This window comes from Rana temporaria, chromosome 6, assembly GCF_905171775.1.
Source record: "Rana temporaria chromosome 6, aRanTem1.1, whole genome shotgun sequence".
In the NCBI taxonomy this organism is placed as follows: domain Eukaryota; kingdom Metazoa; phylum Chordata; class Amphibia; order Anura; family Ranidae; genus Rana; species Rana temporaria.
In genome coordinates, this window is record NC_053494.1 from 208,842,852 (window position 1) to 208,862,813 (window position 19,962).

General features: G+C 44.4%; 1 protein-coding gene across 2 annotated transcripts in view; it reads left to right on the forward strand.

Moving 5' to 3' along the window:
* The first annotated feature begins 4,087 nt into the window (after positions 1 to 4,087).
* LOC120944228 (myosin heavy chain, cardiac muscle isoform-like) overlaps positions 4,088 to 19,962 on the forward strand; it is a 33,347-nt gene continuing 17,472 nt past the window's right edge. For both annotated transcript variants that reach the window (XR_005750377.1, XM_040358196.1), the window contains exons 1-5: positions 4,088 to 4,193; positions 8,631 to 8,693; positions 11,747 to 11,847; positions 17,420 to 17,569; positions 19,096 to 19,250. Coding sequence is in view for 1 of the 2 variants with exons in the window: in XM_040358196.1 (XP_040214130.1) it covers positions 4,191 to 4,193; positions 8,631 to 8,693; positions 11,747 to 11,847; positions 17,420 to 17,569; positions 19,096 to 19,250 (472 nt within the window). In the remaining variant the exon portion in view is untranslated. The remainder of the gene's footprint in view (positions 4,194 to 8,630; positions 8,694 to 11,746; positions 11,848 to 17,419; positions 17,570 to 19,095; positions 19,251 to 19,962) is intronic.

The following is a 19,962-nucleotide window of genomic DNA, read 5'->3' on the forward strand; positions in this document are numbered from 1 at the left end:
CTCCCGTAATACAACCGACGGCCATAGCCGCCAACTGTATCACATGGTCCCGCCCCCAAGGGGGTTAGCTTGCTGGCACGCTCCCGTGATACAACCGGCAGCCATAGCCGCCGACTGTATCACATGGCCCCGCCCCCCGATGCGCTGCGTCATTGCATGTGATTGACAGCAGCGCGAGCCAATGGATGCGCTGCTATCAATCTAGCAAATCTAGCCAATCGACGGCCAGACTCTGAGGAGAAGAGGAAGCCCGGGGGACGCGCACAGCAGATTCGGGCTCAGGTATATAAAACGGAGGGGCTGGGGGGGGGGGCGTTATTGCCAGGTTTTGCATTGGATACATTAAGGTGAAAAAAAAACTAACCTTTACAACCCCTTTAAGCTCTGAAATCCCCATGAATGCATACGTGCAGCATGTGGGCGTTAAAGCGCGCCTTCTTTGTTGCTGAACATGTTACGTGGGCAGCAAGAGGTTAAGTTGATGTAAGTTGCATTAGGAGTTTTCAAATACATTTGGTGCACAAAAAGTGGATTGAGAATTATATTTAAATAAATATAAATGTTACATTTTATTATATTTATAAATATTTTATTTTAATTAAATTTAGTTTTTGCGCCCCAAGTTTTCAACTTTAAAGAAAGACAAAAACTCAAAAGCTTAGAGTTGCTGTGTTCCAAAAAATAAATAAATTCTGCAGCCATTTTCTTTGTAACAAGTTAACTGGCAGACCTACCACACACACACACACCGGGGATGTATAATGACCCATCAGTGTCCCCAGTGCTTATTATCCATCACTAAACCCCCTCCACCCCCCATACATACTCTATTCCTTTATAAGGCTCTGAATGCCAGAACAGGCCCGGGAAGCACATGCCGTCCCCCCGATAAGCCGGAGGTCCAGACGGAGGGAGGATGCTATTTTTATCGATAACAAATGAATCTTTCATCTCAATGTAAATCACGTCCGTCTGACATATGGCAGCGGTCCCCTTCAGATGGACCCAACCGGCTGGTCCCCCCGGCTCTCCCACCGCGCTCGCCTTTTAAGGGGTCAGACTAAATTCTTCTTCTTTTATCTTTGGCGAGAACCTTGGCGTTCTGATTAGGTTCAATTTGTACATTAATTGTTTAGAAAAATTTTGAAACGTCAAAATGGTTCAATCCCCGGCCGGTCCTGGCTCATGTTTTGGTAAAATGCCTTTACACTTCGGTCGGTCCCATGTTCTCCCACCATGCTCGCCTTCTAACGGGAAAACTCAATTATTCATATTTTTGCTATTTATAGGAATGAGAACTCAGAAGTATTTTTTATTTTTATCCCTATCATGCAAAAACAATCTGTAAATGGTAATTTTACAACATAACTGCAGCCAAAGAGAAAATGAGTTCACATACTTGACCCATTCAAGGATAGACGGCCGCACAACGGAGGCGAAAGATCCGCAATGCATGACTGGTGTATAGCTGATGTCCCGACTAAACATAATACCCATACCCAAACTTAAAGGGGTGGTTCCCCTAAAAATAAACTTTTGACATCGCATTTAGCAAATAAATTACAATTAGAATCGGCTTGTTTTATTTAAAAAATACCTCCGTACGTATCGTTTCCTATATTCGGTCCCACCGCCACTTCCGGGTACGATGCAGGCGGTGGGCGTTCCTAATTGATGGACAGGCATCCGACCGACGCATCCATCGCGTCACGAGATGCCGAAAAAAGCCGAACGTCGGTGCGCATGCGCCGTATAGAGCCGCACCGACGTTCGGCTTTTTTCGGCATCTCGTGACGCGATGGATGCGTCGGTCGGATGCCTGTCCATCAATTAGGAACGCCCACCGCCTGCATCGTACCCGATCGTATGCGATGTCAAAAGTTTATTTTTAGGGGAACCACCCCTTTAACACCTAAAGTAAAGACAAAAACGGCTTCTTGGTTAAGAGGCCATCCGGCCACTTTATTTTACAAATAACAAAACAGTAAAAAATATTAAATATATAAATATATAAAACAAAACATATATATATATATATATATATATATATATATACACAATAACAAACCCACAACTTTTTGACTGCTGTCTGATTAAGGTAAGTGAAGGAATATCAAAACTACCCCATCGGCTGCACTATCACCACCCTGGCCCCTAGCCGTGGTCCCACAAGCTCAGGGACGAGCTGTTGCTTTGTGCCACTGCAGCCCAATGTTATTTTGTAGCCCACTAATTACGACTAGGGAGGGTACCCATACCTAGATAGGTCCAACCCATCCCATATCATAAACAGTCTTCCTTCACTCTACCACCAAGACCCATGCCAAACAACCACCCAGACCTCCTCAACCTTAAACCACAACAAAATTGGCGGGTGGGCGGGAAATTCTCCCTGCTGGTGCCCACTATCCTGCCCTGCTGCCCGGGAATGAGCTGGGCCCACCCCCTACCCAGGATAACTATACTCTACCCCCTCCCCCTTACCTAATTCACTCCCCATCACCAGATTTTCCTAACCCCTCCTTAAACTGCCCTCTGGTGTTCTCCCCCCAGCTTCCCCAGTCATGCCGGCCCTCCACCTAGGTTCCCTTCTTTTCCGGGCCTATCCTGGAAGGGTGGCTACACCATCATCACCGGCCAATGAGGAGTTCACGCTTCCTCTATCTGTAGATTTTATCGTGGCCATACATGTTGGGAATAATCGATCCAGGACCGCCATCAGGGGGGTACAGGCAGTATACCCCGGATGGCGACCCCCTATTTTTTTTTGTTTTTGTTCGTCAGCACCCAAAGCTCCCCCCCGACCTGTAAGGGGCCCGGATGGCAACCTCCTTTTTTTTGTACGTCAGCACCCATAGCCCCCCGACCTTAATTCGCGGGGCAGGCACCCCCCCGCTTCTCAACACCTGACCTGTAAGGGGCCCGGATGGCAACCTCCTTTTTTTGTAATCATTTTTTTGTATGTCAGCACCCAAAGCCCCCCGCTTCTAAATGCGCGCCACCCCACCCCGCTTCTCAATCAGCGCCACCCCCCCCCACTTCTCAATTCGTGCCCTCCGCTTGTCAATCCGCTGCACCCCCTGCTTCTCAATTCATGCCCTCCGCTTGTTGTCAATCAGCTGCACCCCCACTCTTCTCAATTCATGCCCCCCGCTTGTCAATCCACTGCACCCCCCCGCTTCTCAATTCATGCCCCCCGCTTGTCAATCCGCTGCACCCCCCTGCTTCTCAATTTGCGGCTGCACCCCCCTCGCTTCTCAATTTACTCCCCCCCCAGTTCTCAATTTGCGGCGGCACCCCCCCGGTTCTCTGCTCCACCAGGGGGCCCATGCCTGAAGCTGTGTAAGGGGCCCCAAAATCCCTGAATCGATCTAAAGTTGACAACCCGTTCAATCGATATGCCACGCTCTTAACTTTTAATCGATGGTTAAAAAGGAACTTCAAACAGTATTGACTGCTTGCTTACTGGGCACTTTTACCCCCTTCCTGCCCTGTTTTCATCAGACGAACCGATCGTGTGTACGCAGCATTAGTGTGATTGGGGTCTGAGGTATTTATGGAACTTGCAGGATTTACCTCACGTATTTACTGAATGTGCAGTATATACCTCATGTATTTACCAAATTTTCTGTATTTACCTAAAGTATTTTTGGAATTCGCAGGATTTACCTCACGTATTTACTGAATTTGTAGTATTTAACTCACGTATTTACCAAATGTGCGACATACACCTTATGTATTTACCAAATTTGCGCTAAAGTGCCTATAAACTGCCTCAGTGTGAAAGGGGTCTAAAGTATTTATGACATTTGCAGGATTTACCTCGCATATTTGCTGAATTTGGAGCATTTCTCTCACATATCATGCGCAAGTAAAAATGCTGTTTATTTTTATTTTCCTTGCACGTGTTCGGGTATTCTCTGCAAAGTGAAGCTTTATCTCATTTACTTAGCTCTGGAGCAAATGCATTTGCACTGTGAATATCACAAAACACCTCGTCTTTCATGCTCCCTGTACACTCTGACATCACTTCCTGTCCTCCATGTTTACTCTGCCCTTACTGCGGTGTTAGAGTGTGGGCGGAAGTGACACTGGACTGTTTCCGGGGGAGGAGGGGGGAGTGTTCGGCGGTCTATTTGACTCTCTGTATGGGATGAGTCCTGTCTCTGCCCTGATCACATCTCCTGTGTATGGTGAGTGCTCTGTTGTTTTATTGTTTATCCACACCGTCACTTTTTTCCTCTGGCCCCTTTCATACTTGTGCGGCTTGTCCTGCAGAGTCGTATGACAAGTTGTACCCCATGATTTCCAATGAGTACCGTCCATATCTGTGTGACTTCAGAGTAGTCCCTGCACTACTTTGACCCGACCTTTGAGGTCCATAGACCTTGAGATTGCACAGGAATTGCTTCAAGTCGCATACGTTTTTGTGCAACTTTCAGGACGTAGAAGTGTGAAACGGTCCTTAGCGCCCCCCCGTTCACACAGGTCCAAATTGCATGACGGGTCACACCCTATTGTCGGAAATAAAACTGTGAGGTGCCGCTTTGAAAAGAAAAAGGTTCCTGCACTATTTTTAGCGATTTTTCAGGTGCAACTTGCATAGACATCTATGTATGAAGTTGCACAGATGTCAGCCAAGTCGCACCTGAAGTCACTCTGACCCACAGCCTTGAAACCGTGGGAGTTTATTATTATTATTATTATTATTATACAGAATTTATATAGCGCCAACAGTTTACGCAGCACTTTACAATATAAAAGGGAGACAAAACAGTTACAATACAATAAAATACAAGAGGATTAACCACTTAATCCCCGGACCATATTGCTGCCCAAATACCAGAGCACTTTTTGCGATTCGGGACTGCGTCGCTTTAACTGACAATTGCGCGGTCGTGCGACGTGGCTCCCAAACAAAATTGGCGTCCTTTTTTCCCGCAAATAGAGCTTTCTTTTGGTGGTATTTGATCACCTCCTGCGGTTTTTTATTTTTTGCGCTATAAACAAAAATAGAGCGACAATTTTGAAAAAAAATAATATTTTTTGCTATAATAAATATCCCCCAAAAATATAAAAAAAAAACATTTTTTTCCTCAGTTTAGGCCGATACGTATTCTTCTTCATATTTTTCGTAAAAAAAATCGCAATAAGCGTTTATTGATTGGTTTGCGCAAACGTTATAGCGTCTACAATATAGGGGGTATTTTTATGGCATTTTTATTAATATATTTTTTTTGTAATGGCGGCGATCAGCGATATATATTTGATTTTTTTGGTACTGTGACATTATGGCGGACACTTTTGACACATTTTTGGGACCATTGGCATTTTTATAGCGATCAGTGCTATAAAAATGCATTGGATTACTATAAAAATGCAACTGGCAGTGAAGAAGTTAACACTAGGGGGCGGGGAAGGGGTTAAGTATGTTCCCTGGGTGTGTTCTAACTGTGGGGGGTGGATTCACTAGGGGAAACACTGATCCTCTGTTCATACATTGTATGAACAGAGGATCAGCGTTTCCCCCCCTGACAGGACCGAGAGCTGTGTGTTACACACACAGCTCCCATTCCCCGCTCTGTAACGAGCAATCGCGGGTGCCCGGCGGCGATCGCGCCCGCCGGGCACCCGCACGGGAGTCACGGACGAGCCCCTAGTGGCCGCTCAAAGAGCCGACGTTATACTACGGGCTCTCGCCCAGGAGAGCCGACCTGCCGCCGTAGAATGACGGCGGCTGGTCGGCAAGTAGTTAAGAGGGTCCTGCTCAGAAGAGCTTACAATCTAATAGGGTGGGGCAGGTGGTACGAAAGGTTGTAACTGTGGGGAATGAGCTGATGGAAGTGGTAAAAGATTAGTTGGAGACGTGATAGGCTTCCCTGACGAGGTGAGTTTTCAGGGATCGCCTGAAGGTAGCAAGAGTAGGGGATAGCCGGACAGGTTGAGGTAGTGAGTTCCAGAGGATGGGAGAGGCTCTGGAGACGAGCATGGGAGGAAGAGAGCTTGACAGTAGGAGGTCTTGAGCAGAGAGGACGGTTTGGGATATGTTTAGAGACAAGATTGGTGATGTAGCTTGGGGGCAGAGTTGTGGATGGCTTTGTAGGTTGTGGTTAGTATTTTGAATTTTATTCGCTGGGTGATAGGAAGCCAGTGTAGGGATTGGAGGAGAGGTTTGGCAGATACTGAGCGGTTTGTAAGTTCAAGTGTAAAGTCGCACGATTTCAAAGTCGGATTCGGTGTGAACGGGGCTTAGGTTTGTAGTTGGAGGGCATTATAAACAAGCGGTTGCGCCACGTTTTTAACACCCCCCCTCCAAGCTGCAAAGACAGCAGACAAGCATTTTTGCATGCCTGAAGGTTTTGGTTCTTTGCAGCACCTGCATTGTTGTTATGCGCTGTGACATTGCAGCACGCTGAAGGTGCACGCCGCAGTGTACAGCGACATGCCATGTGAAGGTCGGTGCATTGTGCCGCCATTCATTTTGGCACCCATGCACGTCTCTGATGCGTGTTTCTACACAATACACAGTAAGGCACTACCATGCTTTGGGGTACACCGCACCTGGAAAAATTGCTCCGCTGCGTTTTCTGGTCTACTCTCAAACTGATTTCCTTCAGAAGAAGACTTCACCATGTGTAATAGATCCACAATAGCCTCATTGGGGAGGGCTGAAATATCAGTGGTCTTAACGGACCCCTGATGTCTCACTTTTGAGACCGAGAAAGGGACTGAGGCCAGAGATTCCCAGTCCCTTTCTCTGCAGCCAAGTAGCAGGGGGAATCTGCGACGCAGTGTGATTAGGGAGTGCCCAGGCACACCTGGCACATGCTGCGTGCACGCCTATGCTCACTGGTTGTTTCCCACAGTCCTAAGATATGCTGGTAGGTAATTGGCTCCTGTCTAAATTGACCCTGTTATTTGTATCTATGAATGTGACCTTAGATTGTAAGCTCCTTGAGGACAGGGACTTGTGTGTGTGTGTGTGTGTGTGTGTGTGTATATATATATATATATATATATATATATATATATATATATATATATATATATATATATATATATATATATATATATATATATATATATATATATATATATATATATATATATATATATATATTATATATATACACATACACATACACATACACATACACGAAAGTTTGGGCACCCCAGGTAAAAATTTGTATTAATGTGCATAACGAAGCCGAGGAAAGATGGAAAAATCTCCAAAAGGCATCAAATTACAGATTAGACATTCTTATAACATGTCAAAAAAGTTAGATTTTATTTACACTTTCAAAATTAATTACAGGAAACAAAAAAAATGGCATCTGCAAAAGTTTGGGCACCCTGCAGAATTTCTAGCATGCACTGCCCCCTTTGCAAAGCTGAGAGCTGCCAGTGTCATGGATTGTTCTCAATCGTCGTCTGGGAAGACCAGGTGATGTCAATCTCAAAAAAGAAAACAGAAAGTGAAAATAGTTGACGCTCACAAAGCTGGAGAAGGCGATAAAAAGATAGCAAAACGTTTTCAGATGTCAATATCCTCTGTTCGGAATGTAATTAAGAAATGGCAGTCATCAGGAACAGTGGAAGTTAAAGCAAGATCTGGAAGACCAAGAAAAATATCAGACAGAACAGCTCGCAGGATTGTGAGAAAAGCAATTCAAAACCCACGTTTGACTGCACGATCCCTCCAGAAAGATCTGGCAGACACTGGAGTTGTGGTACACTATTCCACTATAAAGAGATACTTGTACAAATATGTATTTCATGGAAGAGTCATCAGAAGAAAACCTCTTCTACGTCCTCACCACAAAAATCCGCGTTTGAACTTTGCAAATGAACATATAGACAAGCCTTATGCATTTTGGAAACAAGTTCTGTGGACCGATGAAGTTAAAATAGAACCTTTTGGCCGGAATGAGCAAAGGTACGTTTGGAGAAGAAAGGGCACAGAATTAAATGAAAAGAACCTCTGTCCAACTGTGAAGCATGGGGGTGGATCAATCATGCTTTGGGGTTGTATTGCAGCCAGTGGCACAGGGAACATTTCACGAGTAGAAGGAAAAAATGGATTCAATAAAACTTCGGCAAATTTTGGATGGTAACTTGATGCCATCTGTGAAAAAACTGAAGTTAAAGAGAGGATGGCTTCTACAAATGGATAATTATCCTAAACACACCTCAAAATCCACGGGGGATTACATCAAGAGGCGTAAACTGAAGGTTTTGCCATGGCCTTCACAATCTCCTGACCTCAACATAATTGAAAATCTATGGATAGATCTTAAAAGAGCAGTGCGTGACAGACAACCCAGAGATCTCAAAGAACTGGAAGACTTTTGTAAGGAAGAATGGGCAAAGATACCTCAAACAAGAATTGAAAGACTCTTGGCTGGCTACAAAAAGCGTTTACAAGCTGTGATACTTGCCAAAGGGGGCAGTACAAGATATTAACTCTGCAGGGTGCCCAAACTTTTGCAGACGCTCTATCTATATATATATATATATATATATATAGTGTGTGTGTGTGTGTGTAAAAGCACTGCGTAAACTGAGAGCGCTTTATAAGTCCCTGTAATATATAAATAAATAAAATGCACCCTCTCTCTCTTCTATTTCAGATGGATCCAGCAGAGCAGCTTTTGCCAATCGATGAAGAAAATCTCAGTGTGGTAGATCTGGAGGTATTTCATGTCTGTCGGGCGTGCTCCTTCAGAAAAAAATAAGTAAAATAAAGTCAGCAGCTACAAATACTATAGCTACTGACTTTTTTTTTTTTTTTTAACCACTTCAGCTTCGGAAGATTTACACCCCCTTCATGACCAGGCCATTTTGTGCGATACGGCACTGCATTGCTTTAACCACTTCCTTACCACACCATCGTAATATGACAGCCGCAGGAACCCTTTGTCCCTCCGGGCGGCCGTCATATGACATCCTCGGTATCCCGGCATTGTGGAGAGCGAGCGCACGCATCACTCGGGACCCAGTGGGCACCCGCGATTGCTCATCACAGAGCAGGGACGTGCTGTCAGGTGAAAGGAGGCCGATCTGTGTGTTCCCAGTACAGAGGAACACAGATCGGTCCCCTCCCCCCTACTGTTAGAATCCCTCCCTAGTTAACACATTTAACCCCTTGATCGCCTCCTAGTGGTAATCCCTTCCCTGCAACTGACATTTATACAGAAATCGGTGCATTTTTATAGCACTGATCGTTGCATAATTGCCAATGGTCCCAAAATAGTGTCAAAAGTGTCCGATATGTCTGCCACAATGTGGTACTCCCGATAAAAATCGCAGATCGCCGCCATTTATAGTAAAAAAAAAAAAAATTCTATCCCTTATTTTGTAGACGCTATAACTTTTGCACAATCGCTTACACGCGATCGCTCGTTACAGAGCGGGGACCGGGAGCTGTGTGTGTGTAAACGCACAGCTCCCGGTCCTGTCAGGGGGAGAAATGACTGATCTTCTGTTCATACAATGTATGAACAACGATCAGTCATTTCCCCTAGTGAGGCCACCCCCCCTACAGTTAGAACACACCCAGGGGAACATACTTAACCCCTTCCCAGCCCCCTAGTGTTAACCCCTTCCCTGCCAGTGGCATTTTTATAGTAATCAATGCAATGATCGCTATAAAAATGCCAATGGTCCCAAAAATGTGTCCGAAGTGTCCGCCATAATGTTGCAGTACCGAAAAAAAACGCTGATCGCCGCCATTACTAGTAAAAAAAAAATATTAATAAAAATGCCATAAAGCTACCCCCCATTTTGTAAACGCTATAACTTTTGCGTAAACCAAACGCTTATTGCGTTTTTTTTTTTTTTTTTTTAATTTTTGATTTTTTTACGAAAAATCTGTAGAAGAATACATATCGGCCTAAACTGAGGAAATTTTTTTTTTTATATATTTTTGGGGGATTTTTATTATAGCAAAAAGTAAAAGATATAATTTTTTTTTCAAAATTGTCGCTCTATTTTTGTTTATAGCGCAAAAACTAAAAACCGCAGAGGTGATCAAATACCACCAAAAGAAAGCTCTATTTGTGGGAAAAAAAAAGGACGCCAATTTTGCACGACCGCGCAATTGTCAGTTAAAGCGACGCAGTGCCGAATCGCAAAAAGTGCTCTGGTCTTTGACCAGCAATATGGTCCGGGGGTTAAGTGGTTAAAGCAGGGCTTTTTTTCAGGGGGAACTTGGGGGAACTCAGTTCCACCAGCTCGGGCTCAGACCCTTTTGGTGCCTGCTCACCACAATTACTTGTAAACACAGAAGTCTGTTTTTTGTGTTTACAAGTGACAGTTCTGCACTCTGTGTGTAACCCTCTGAACTCTGCACCCTTTAGGACCCTCCTACTGTTTGTGAAATCTGACCGGGGTCGTAGTTGGGTTCCTGCACCTATTTTCTGAGAAAAAAAGCTCTGGGTTAAAGTATATCTAAATCCAGGACTTTTTATTTCACATTTGGATAGAGTAGGGAAGGGACCCTGTCGGGTTATTTTCTCCATTCAGGAGATTCACTCCCACTATTTGTCCCAGTGACCACCATCAGCAGGACTAAAATGAACAGAAAACCCAAAATATTGATTTATCACCTCCTAGATTTGGTGATCTGGAACATGAAGTGATGTACCTCACATTCCTAATGGTCTAGTTAAAACAAACCATTCCAAGTGCCCATGGGATCCTGCGGAGCCATTGTATTCTAACGGTGGGGAGCCTTCCCTACCGGCAGAACGCAATGATTACCAGGGTCGCTGATAAGACGGTACAGCCAGCCCTCCTGTACTGGGCCCCATCAGTTCAAAGGGGGGGGGGGTAGGGTTACCTCCTGTCCAGGATTCACCCGGACAGTTTGGGTTTTGGATCATGTGTCCGGGTTTCAGTCCACCAGCTGAGCAGAAGGACCAGCTGTACTGTCTTATTGCAGACGCCGATCCTCTTCTGTCTCCCACTGCAGCACTGCCAGCTTCTTCTCCTCAACCTCCCTCCGGCTGCACTGCAAGGGGATTGGTTCTAGCACATGCGCCCCTTCCATCTGCTGTCCCCTGCCCCTGTGTGCCCCTTTCCCCCCACAGCGCTGCCGGCTTCCCTCCTCCCATGCTGGAAGCTGCTGCGGGCACACAGGGGATGTCATGTACTGGCCCCATCCTTTCCTGAACTAACACAGTGACTGATTGGTACCTATCACTCCTGTGTGCGCATTCATCACTGAAGCATAGTAAACGGTTTACTGTGCTTTAGTTTGTAAATGAGCAGGAAGGTTTAGAGCGCTTCCTATTCATTCATCTGCAGATGAGGCTGTAGAGAAAGAGACTAATAAATATTTGTCCTCTTGTGGCCAGTGGAGGGGGCCCTGTCAGGTAGGCTGTATGGGACCCTGTGATTGTGTTCTTCTTTTTTCTTCTTTTTTTTTCTTTTTCTTCTTCTTCTTTTTTTTCTTTTCCCTGATGATTACAGCTAGTAGCTGTAGCTGCTGGCAGTAATCGTATGTAAAAAAAAAAAAAAAATCTCGACAGGCTGGTTGTACCCTAGTTGATCCATGGATTGACTTGGGTGCAACCAGCCTGCCCATAGATGGATAGAATCTCAGCCGGTCCCTGCTGAATCGAATAAGATTTGAACCATCTAGGGCCTAACCCTATCCTACTAAGTTTTGGCTTTTATATATAACGTAGGAGGACATTTTTAAACGTCTCATGAAACATTTGCCCTTTTGCTTTGTTCTCTGCAGAAAATTGTCCGCCAATTGACAGAGGAGGTAGAGCGGCACAGAGAGGAGCTAACCAAACAAAAGGGAGAACTTCAGGACCTCCATGCAGAAGAGACTGAGAGGTATCCTATAGGACAATGTCTATATGAAAGAGCCTCCCCGCCCCCCCCAACAAAAAAAAAATGTACTTTAAGAAAGGTTAGGGAACGAACCGATATCGGTATCGTATTGGCACCAAAATTTTTTTAAAATTCAGTCACCTCTTAGGCCAATAGCCGATATTCTGTACATTTAAAAAAAAAAAAATGTTTGCACTGTCCTTTTCATAGGCATGGGCACAGGGTGTGCCAGATGTGCCTGGGCACACCCTAATCACCCTGTGGTGCGCAGATTTCCCCTGCTGCTTGGCTGCAAGGAAAAGGGACCAGAGAATCTCTGTCCTCGGTCCCTTTCTTTTTCTCCAAAGTGAGACAACATGGACCTGTTTAGATTCCTGGTATTTCACCAAAGCCCCCCCAATGGGGCTCAGAATTTTTTTTTAAAAAAAATAAAAAATAAAAATATAATAATAATAAAAAAATGTAAATAATTATTAATAATAATAATAATACATTTAAAAAATTATAATACATAAAATGTAAATACTTATTAATACATTAAAAAAATTATAATGATAATAAAAAATGTAGTAACAATAATTAATAAAAAAATAATACATTAAAAAAATTATAATAGAAAATGTAGTAATAATAATAATAATAATAATAATAATAATAATAATAATAATAATAAAAAATAATTAATAATACATTTAAATAATAATAATAATTAAAAAAAAATGTATAAAAATAAAATTGTAATAAAAAAATTACTGACACCAACCTCCTGCCTCACTGACACTGTCCATGGCCCTGCTGCCCTATTTATATTTAGACACAGGTATGTATGTTTGAGCTTTAGGGTGCACACCCTAATGCAATAGGCTGCGCACACCTAAGATCCTTTTATATTTATTTTTATATCACTACTATTGCTGTCACAAGGAATGGAAACATTGTGACAGTAATAGGCAGTGACAGTTGCTCTTTGTGGAGGGATCAGGGGTCTATAAGATCCCCAAACCTCTCCTCTTCTGCACTTGAAAGTATTCAAAATGTCAAGATCAGCGCTTTTGAAATATATATATATATATATATATATATATATAATATAAAGGTTTTTTTTTTATTATTATAAACAACAAGAGTTACAACAAGAGTTTACTTCCTCTTTAAAAAAAAAAAAAAAAAATATATATATATATATATATATAAATATATAAATATATATATATATATATATATATATATATATATATATATATATATATATATATATATATATATATATATATATATATATATATATATATATATATATATATATATATATAATTATTATTTTTTTTTAAAGAGGAAGTAAACTCTTGTTGTTTATAATAAAAAAAAAAAAACCTTGCAAGATAAAGTCATAATGAGCTAGTATGCACGGCTTACCTTTGAACGAAGCCCACAAAGTCCTCCTCCGCGCCCTCCGCTGCCGGGATGTCTCCGGCGATCTTCTTCCTGTAATCGGCGCTGTGATTGGCCGGAGCGGCGAGGACGTCATTCCCGCGGGAGCCGTCAAACGCGGCATTGCCATGTTTAGGACGGCTATTGTTGGTGCGCCTGCGCGCCATTGTCTACGCGGCATGCACCGTAGACAGCAGTGCCTGTCATTGGCGAATATCTCCTACGGGTAAGCCTTAATGTAGGTTTGCCTGTAGGTGTAAATGACAAAAGTGGGTTTACAACCACTTTAAGGTGCCAGTAATCCGGAAAGTGATGTCATGAGATCGCTTCTGGGTTACTAGATCCGAGACCTGAACTAAGCATCAGCTTTGTTCGGGTCTTTGGCCAGCCGGCGGACATAGCTGTGAGGAAGGCTTAAGCCACAGGTGTCAAACACAAGGCCCATGGGCCGAATCCGGCCCTCCAGGCCATTTCATGTGGGCCTCAAACCTCTCCTGCAGCTGCAGGAGAGCTCCAGCCCTGCTCGGGTCCTCCTTCACACCCTGTACTCTACTTTTTAAGCAATGCATCCATCTTCTTTCCAGCAGCAGCATAAGGTAACATTTAAAAAATGCAATGTGGGACATCTTGTTGAGCGGGGGGGGGGATCAAAGTTGCTGAGCGGGGGGGGGTTCTTCCGCGGATCCGAGTTGTTGGGGGGGGGGGGGGGCGGCGTTTGCTGTTGTCTCCTACCTGTGCAAATACCTCTGTCCCGACTCCGTGCCTGTGCCGTCATCCACCTGCAGCCTGATCCATGGTGTATGACTGCATCGCCATCCATGCTCGCATCTCTTAGAGCCGAGTTGCCCTGCCCCTCTGCGGCCGAGGGACACACTACCGCCGAGGGACACAGAGCAGAGAGACAGGCAGAGGGGAATACCGCAGCTCCGGCGGCTCACACTGTCATTGTCTCCCGCCAACATGGTCCGTATTTCCCGTCGCACTGTGATTGGGCATATAGCGGTCATATGCGGAGGCGGGACTTCTAGACAATCGCAGACAGGCCGGCCCCACGCCGCACATGACCCCCATATGCCCAATCACAGGGCACCGGACACCAAACATGGAGGCACGGAATGTCGCCCCCGGGGGCCCTGTTTTCCAGGACTCTAGTCTAGTCCACGGGACCCCGGGACACACTTGGAATTGCGGTAGGATCCCGCGGAATCCTGGACGGTTGGGAGGTATGGGTAAGGGGGTGCACTGTGATGTCAGGGAGAGTGGGGGACTCAACTTCTGATGGTGAGTTGGCTCTTGACATCTAATATATGGGCAGGGGGGTGCGCTGAACATCTAATCTTACAGATACAACTGGCCCTTTTGAGGGAAATCATAATGCTGATGCGGCCCACGATGAAATAGAGTTTGACACCCCTGGCTTAGGCCGAAACGTGTTGGCATTTCAAAGATGTTGTAACTGCTTCAGTGCAAAATAAAATTTCATAAGAAGGAGCGATCGCGTGCCAACTTTTAACTCCTTTGTATTCTCCTTTTGGCTACATCATATACACAGGATCAATGTTAACATGTTTCGGCTATTACAGCCTTACTCATCATAGCAAGCTCTTTGCAGTTTCTATGAGTAAGGCTGTAATAGCCGAAACACGTTGGCATTGATTCTGTGTATATGATGTAGCCCATGGGTCTTCAAACTACGGCCCTCCAGTTGTTCAGAAACGACAATTCCCATCATGCCTAGTCATGTCTGTGAAATGTCAGTGTGTTACAATGACTCATGGGATGTGTAGTTCTGCAACAGCTGGAGGGCCGTAGTTTGAGGATCCCTGATGTAGCCAAATAAAGGATAATACAAAGGAGTTATCCAGTTGCCGGCCTAATTTCTGCCTTGGACGCTTAAATAGTCTCTGTCTGACCCAAGATGACTGCTAGAGTCACATGGGGCAGCAACATCCAAAATGATTGCTTCCCTAGTGACCCAGGAAACCATAGAGGAGCCATGTTCCTCTTGACTTCCTCTCCAACAGCAATGCCATTGCAGACAAGCGCCACCTACAGAGGAGAAAGTAGACTGCACCTGTCTAAAGTCATACACCCCAATTCACCACCCCGGAGAGGGCACCACCAAACAGATCAGAGGGGTACACAGAGGAGGGCTTTTTGGCTGCTAAAAGTTCAAGCTGACCTGTTGCTACAGATGCTCCTAGGTGGAACATTTTAGCCTCGAGACCTAAGGCGTTTTTTTCAGGCGTTTTTAGCGCAAAAAATATCACTTATAAAGCACCTGAAAAACGCCTCCCATGTGCGTTTGCTGGACATTAGAAAAATTCCTGCAAGCAGCATCTTTGGGGTGGTTTTGGAAGCGCTGTATACACCGCCCCCAAAAGGCAGCATGTATCGCAAAAGATATTGGGCTGTAGATGCTTCTGGAGTCTGGCAGTGTCATACCTCCCAAAGGACGTCATATGACGTCATGGACTTTCAGTGGGGGGATATCTGGATGATGGGTGCAGCTAGAGGCATCATTCAGATCTAATTTTTTACAGGCGGCGATTGTTCGCACCATAAGAATGATCATAGCGGCAGTTCCGGATCTTGATCGTTCTTATAGGCGACGGGAGGGGATGTTCCCCTCCCGCCGCCATCCGGTGCTTCTCTGGGCTCTCCCATGCCATCGGGAGAAACGATCTGCCGGGATGGGAGGCATAGAGATGGTCACCAGTCATCTCTATGATCGTCGGAGGCCCGGGCGCGATCTTATGACGTCACGCCCGGGTACCGGAATGTAAACACAGCCGCAATCGCGGGTGTAAGCATGAGATCTGTGATTTTTTTTTTTCCACAATATTATGCTTTCCAGCCTAGAGGAGAGATATGGAGTCTATCTCCATAAAGAGGACCTGTCACGATCGATTCCTATTACAAGGGATGTTTACATTCCATGTAATGGGAATAAAAGTGATACCTTTTTTTTTTTTTAAACAAAAGTAAAAATAAAATAATAATTTTTTTTTTTTTTTTTTAAACGCCCCTGTCCCCGGTAGCTCGCGCTCAGAAGCGAACACCCACATAAGTCGCGCCCACATATGTAAACGCTGTTCAAACCACACAGGTGAGGTATCGCCGCGTGCATTAGAGGGCCAGCAACAATTCTAGCCTTATGCCGCGTACACACGGTCGTTTTTTTCTTGTAAAAAAACTTCGTTTTTTTCTCATGGGGGGGGAAAAAAAACAACGTTTTTCAAACTTCATTTTAAAAAACTACGTTGCCTACACACCATCGTTTTTTCAAAATGCTCTAGCAAAGCGTGGTTACGTTCAGCACGTACGACGGCACTCTGTTCCATTCAAGCTCACGTCATAACTTGCTTCTGAGCATGTACGGGTTTAAAAACGTCGTTTTAAACGTCGTTTTAGCCTACACGCGATCATTTTTTATGACACAAAAAACAACGTTTTGAAAAACTACATAAAAAATTAAAGCATATTAGATTTTTTTTTTTTTTGTTGTTTTTCAGAAGACATAAAACTATGTTTTCCCCACACACGGTCATTTTAAATGACGTTTTTAAAAATTTAGTTTTTTTTCATCACAAAAAACGACCGTGTGCATTAGACCTCCTCTGTAACTCTAAATTGGTAACCTGTAAAAAATAAAAATAAAATTAAGCGTCGCCTATGGAGATTTTTAAGTACTGAAGTTTGGCGCCTTTCCATGAGTGTGCGCAATTTTAAAGCGTGACATGTTGGGTATCTATTTATTCGGCGTAACATCATCTTTCACATTATACAAAAAAAAATTTGGCTAACTTTACTGTTTTATTTTTTAATTCACGGAACCGTTTCCCCCCCCCCCCAAAAAAAGACGTTTGAAAAATGATTGCGCAAATATTACCCTGCGAGATAAAAAGTTGCAATGACCGCCATTTTATTCCCTAGGGCAGGGATATGCAATTAGCGGACCGCCAGCTGTTGCAGAACTACAAGTCCCATGAGGCATAGCAAGACTCTGACAGCTACAAGCATGACACCCAGAGGCAGAGCATGATGGGACTTGTAGTTTTGCAACAGCTGGAGGTCCGCTAATTGCATATCCGTGCCAGAATAGGCCCGGTATGGAAGTGGTTAATGATCTCTTTTCCTGTAGGAGCCGGAGCCGGGAACGTTATGTCTCCCTCTTCGTTCAGATAATGGATCTACAAGAAGCTCTGGAGGAGGAAGAGAAGACCTGGCAGCAGTTGCGGGAGGTGAACCAGGAGATGGAGAGGCTTAGTAAGCCATCAGAGCTGGAGTCCAGGTAACTACTTCCTTCTGGAGGACTGTGGTGGCCAAAGAAGAAGCTTATTCAAGAATTATTTTATTAATAATATAATTATTATTTTAACATTTTGTCACTAGTCAGTGTCCCTGATCACCACCAGTCATATGATGTGATTGCACTGGTAACAGTATGTAAACATAAATTGTAAAAAAAAAAAAAATATTAACCACTACAGCCCATGGACCATTTGGCTGGCCAAAGACCACTTTTTGCTATTCGGCACTGCGTCGCTTTAACTGACAATTGCGCGGTCGTGCGACGTGGCTCCCAAACAAAATTGACCTTTTTTTTCACAAATAGAGCTTTCTTTTGGTGGTATTTGATCACCTCTGCGGTTTTTATTTTTTCCGCTGTAAACAAAAATAGAGCGACAATTTTGAAGAAAATTCAATACTTTTTGCTATAATAAATATCCTCAAAAAATATATATAAAAAAAAGTGTTTTTTTCTCAGTTTAGGCCGATACACAGCCTGCGCCGTCGTATCTTAGGGTGCAATATTTAGGCTGGCCGCTAGGTGGCGCTTCCATTGAGTTTGGCGTAACATATCTAAATAACTAGATACGCCTATTCACGAACGTACGTGCGCCCGTCGCAGTTAAGATACGCCGTTTAAAGATAAACATACCCCCTAGGTAGCGTAGCCAATGTTAATTATGGCCGTCGTTCCCGCGTCGAAATTAGAAAATTTTACATCGTTTGCGTAAGTCGTCCGTGAATAGGGCTGGATGTAATTTATGTCCACGTCGAAACCAATACGTCCTTGCGGCGTACTTTGCCGCAATGCACACTGGGATATGTACACGGGACGACGCATGCGCCGTTCGTAAAAAAAGTCAATCACGGCAGGTCACCCTCCATTAACATAAAACACGCCCCCTCAACCTAATTTGAATTAGGCGAGCTTACGCCGGCCCCATTTAGGCTACGCCGCCGTAAGTTAGGAGGCAAGTACTTTGTGAATAACTTAAGGCGGCGTAGCGTAAATAGTTAAATACGATACGCCGCCTTAAAGATGCGGCGTTCTTTATGAATCCAGCTATCAGTCTGCTTACTGAGCCTACGAGGTAGATTAATGCTCCGGACCAACATGGTCCCGGAGCCAGGAACTCAACAACAAAGACACATCCCGGGCCATGAGGGCCATACATGGGGGTGGTGGGACGACTGCCCAGGTGGAAGGCGTGGGGCGGCGATGACCCGAACCAATGGCGTCTGCCCCTTAAATACACCTCCCCAGCATGCACAGCTAGGCGATCAACCCTCCTGATTGGCTGCCGAGGAGAAGTATCCACATGACCCTGATTCTACTGCTGCCCCCTACTGTCTGGGGGTGACTGAAGTCCCCAGACAGAAGGATAGGCGCACAGCACAGCCAGGGCTGGAACAGAGTCCTCAAATTTGAGTCCACTTTCATGTTATAATGTTTCTAAGGAGAAGGTGCCAGTGTTCCCATCCAGTGCCCACCTTCTCAGTACTTCCGCTTCTTCTCTCTCTCTGTAGTGAAGTCCTGGAGTCCAGATCGAAGGAGATGGAAAATCTTATCGCTGCCTACCAAGAGAAGGAGAAGAAACTCCAAGAGGAATCCAAACATCTAAAGAGTTTACTAGAGAAATCAAAGGAAGAGCTGGTCCAATCAGAATCGGAGCATCGGAGAGGTAAGGGGGGGGGGGTAGATGATCTCATAGCTCCCAACTGTCCCTGATTTGGAGCAATGTCCCTCTGTCCCTCATTCCTCCTCATTTGTCCCTCATTTTGGTCTGATCTATAGAGTTGTATATAAAATTCACTGTTATCTATCAAAAAGGGTTTCCTGGTACTAAACCTTTCATCCAATCTCTAAATTTCTGCATTTGTAAATTCCAGATGCCAGCATAAAGGAATTTTGGCATTTTTGGTGAAGGAAAAATCCCCTCTTAATGAACTATACAGAGGGAAGTTGAACAAAGTACCTGAAGGTTCAGCCTGATGTTGGTGCACATTGTGAAACTCCACATGTTAAAGTATAACTAAAGGCAAAGCTTCTTATTCCTTCTTTTTTTTCCTTAGGTTTGGATAGAGTGGAGATGGATTAGAACCCCAGTCAGGTTTTTATTGCTGTCTGTACCCCTATTTAGGGGGTTGAGGAATTGAGGGGGGTTGAGGAATTCCCATCGGATTGCCCTGGATTCCTCCTCTATTTTCCTAGTAATCATTACCGCCAAGAGTGAAAGTGAAAGAAAATCAAACATTTTGGGTTGTCGCCAGAACAGGAATAAAGGGGGGGGGGGGGGAATCTTCCAATGGAGACACTAGTGATTTCCTCACTTTGTTGGGATTTCCTTACACTTACTATTTTGGCTATGGGACAGGAAGTGAATGGAAATCTCC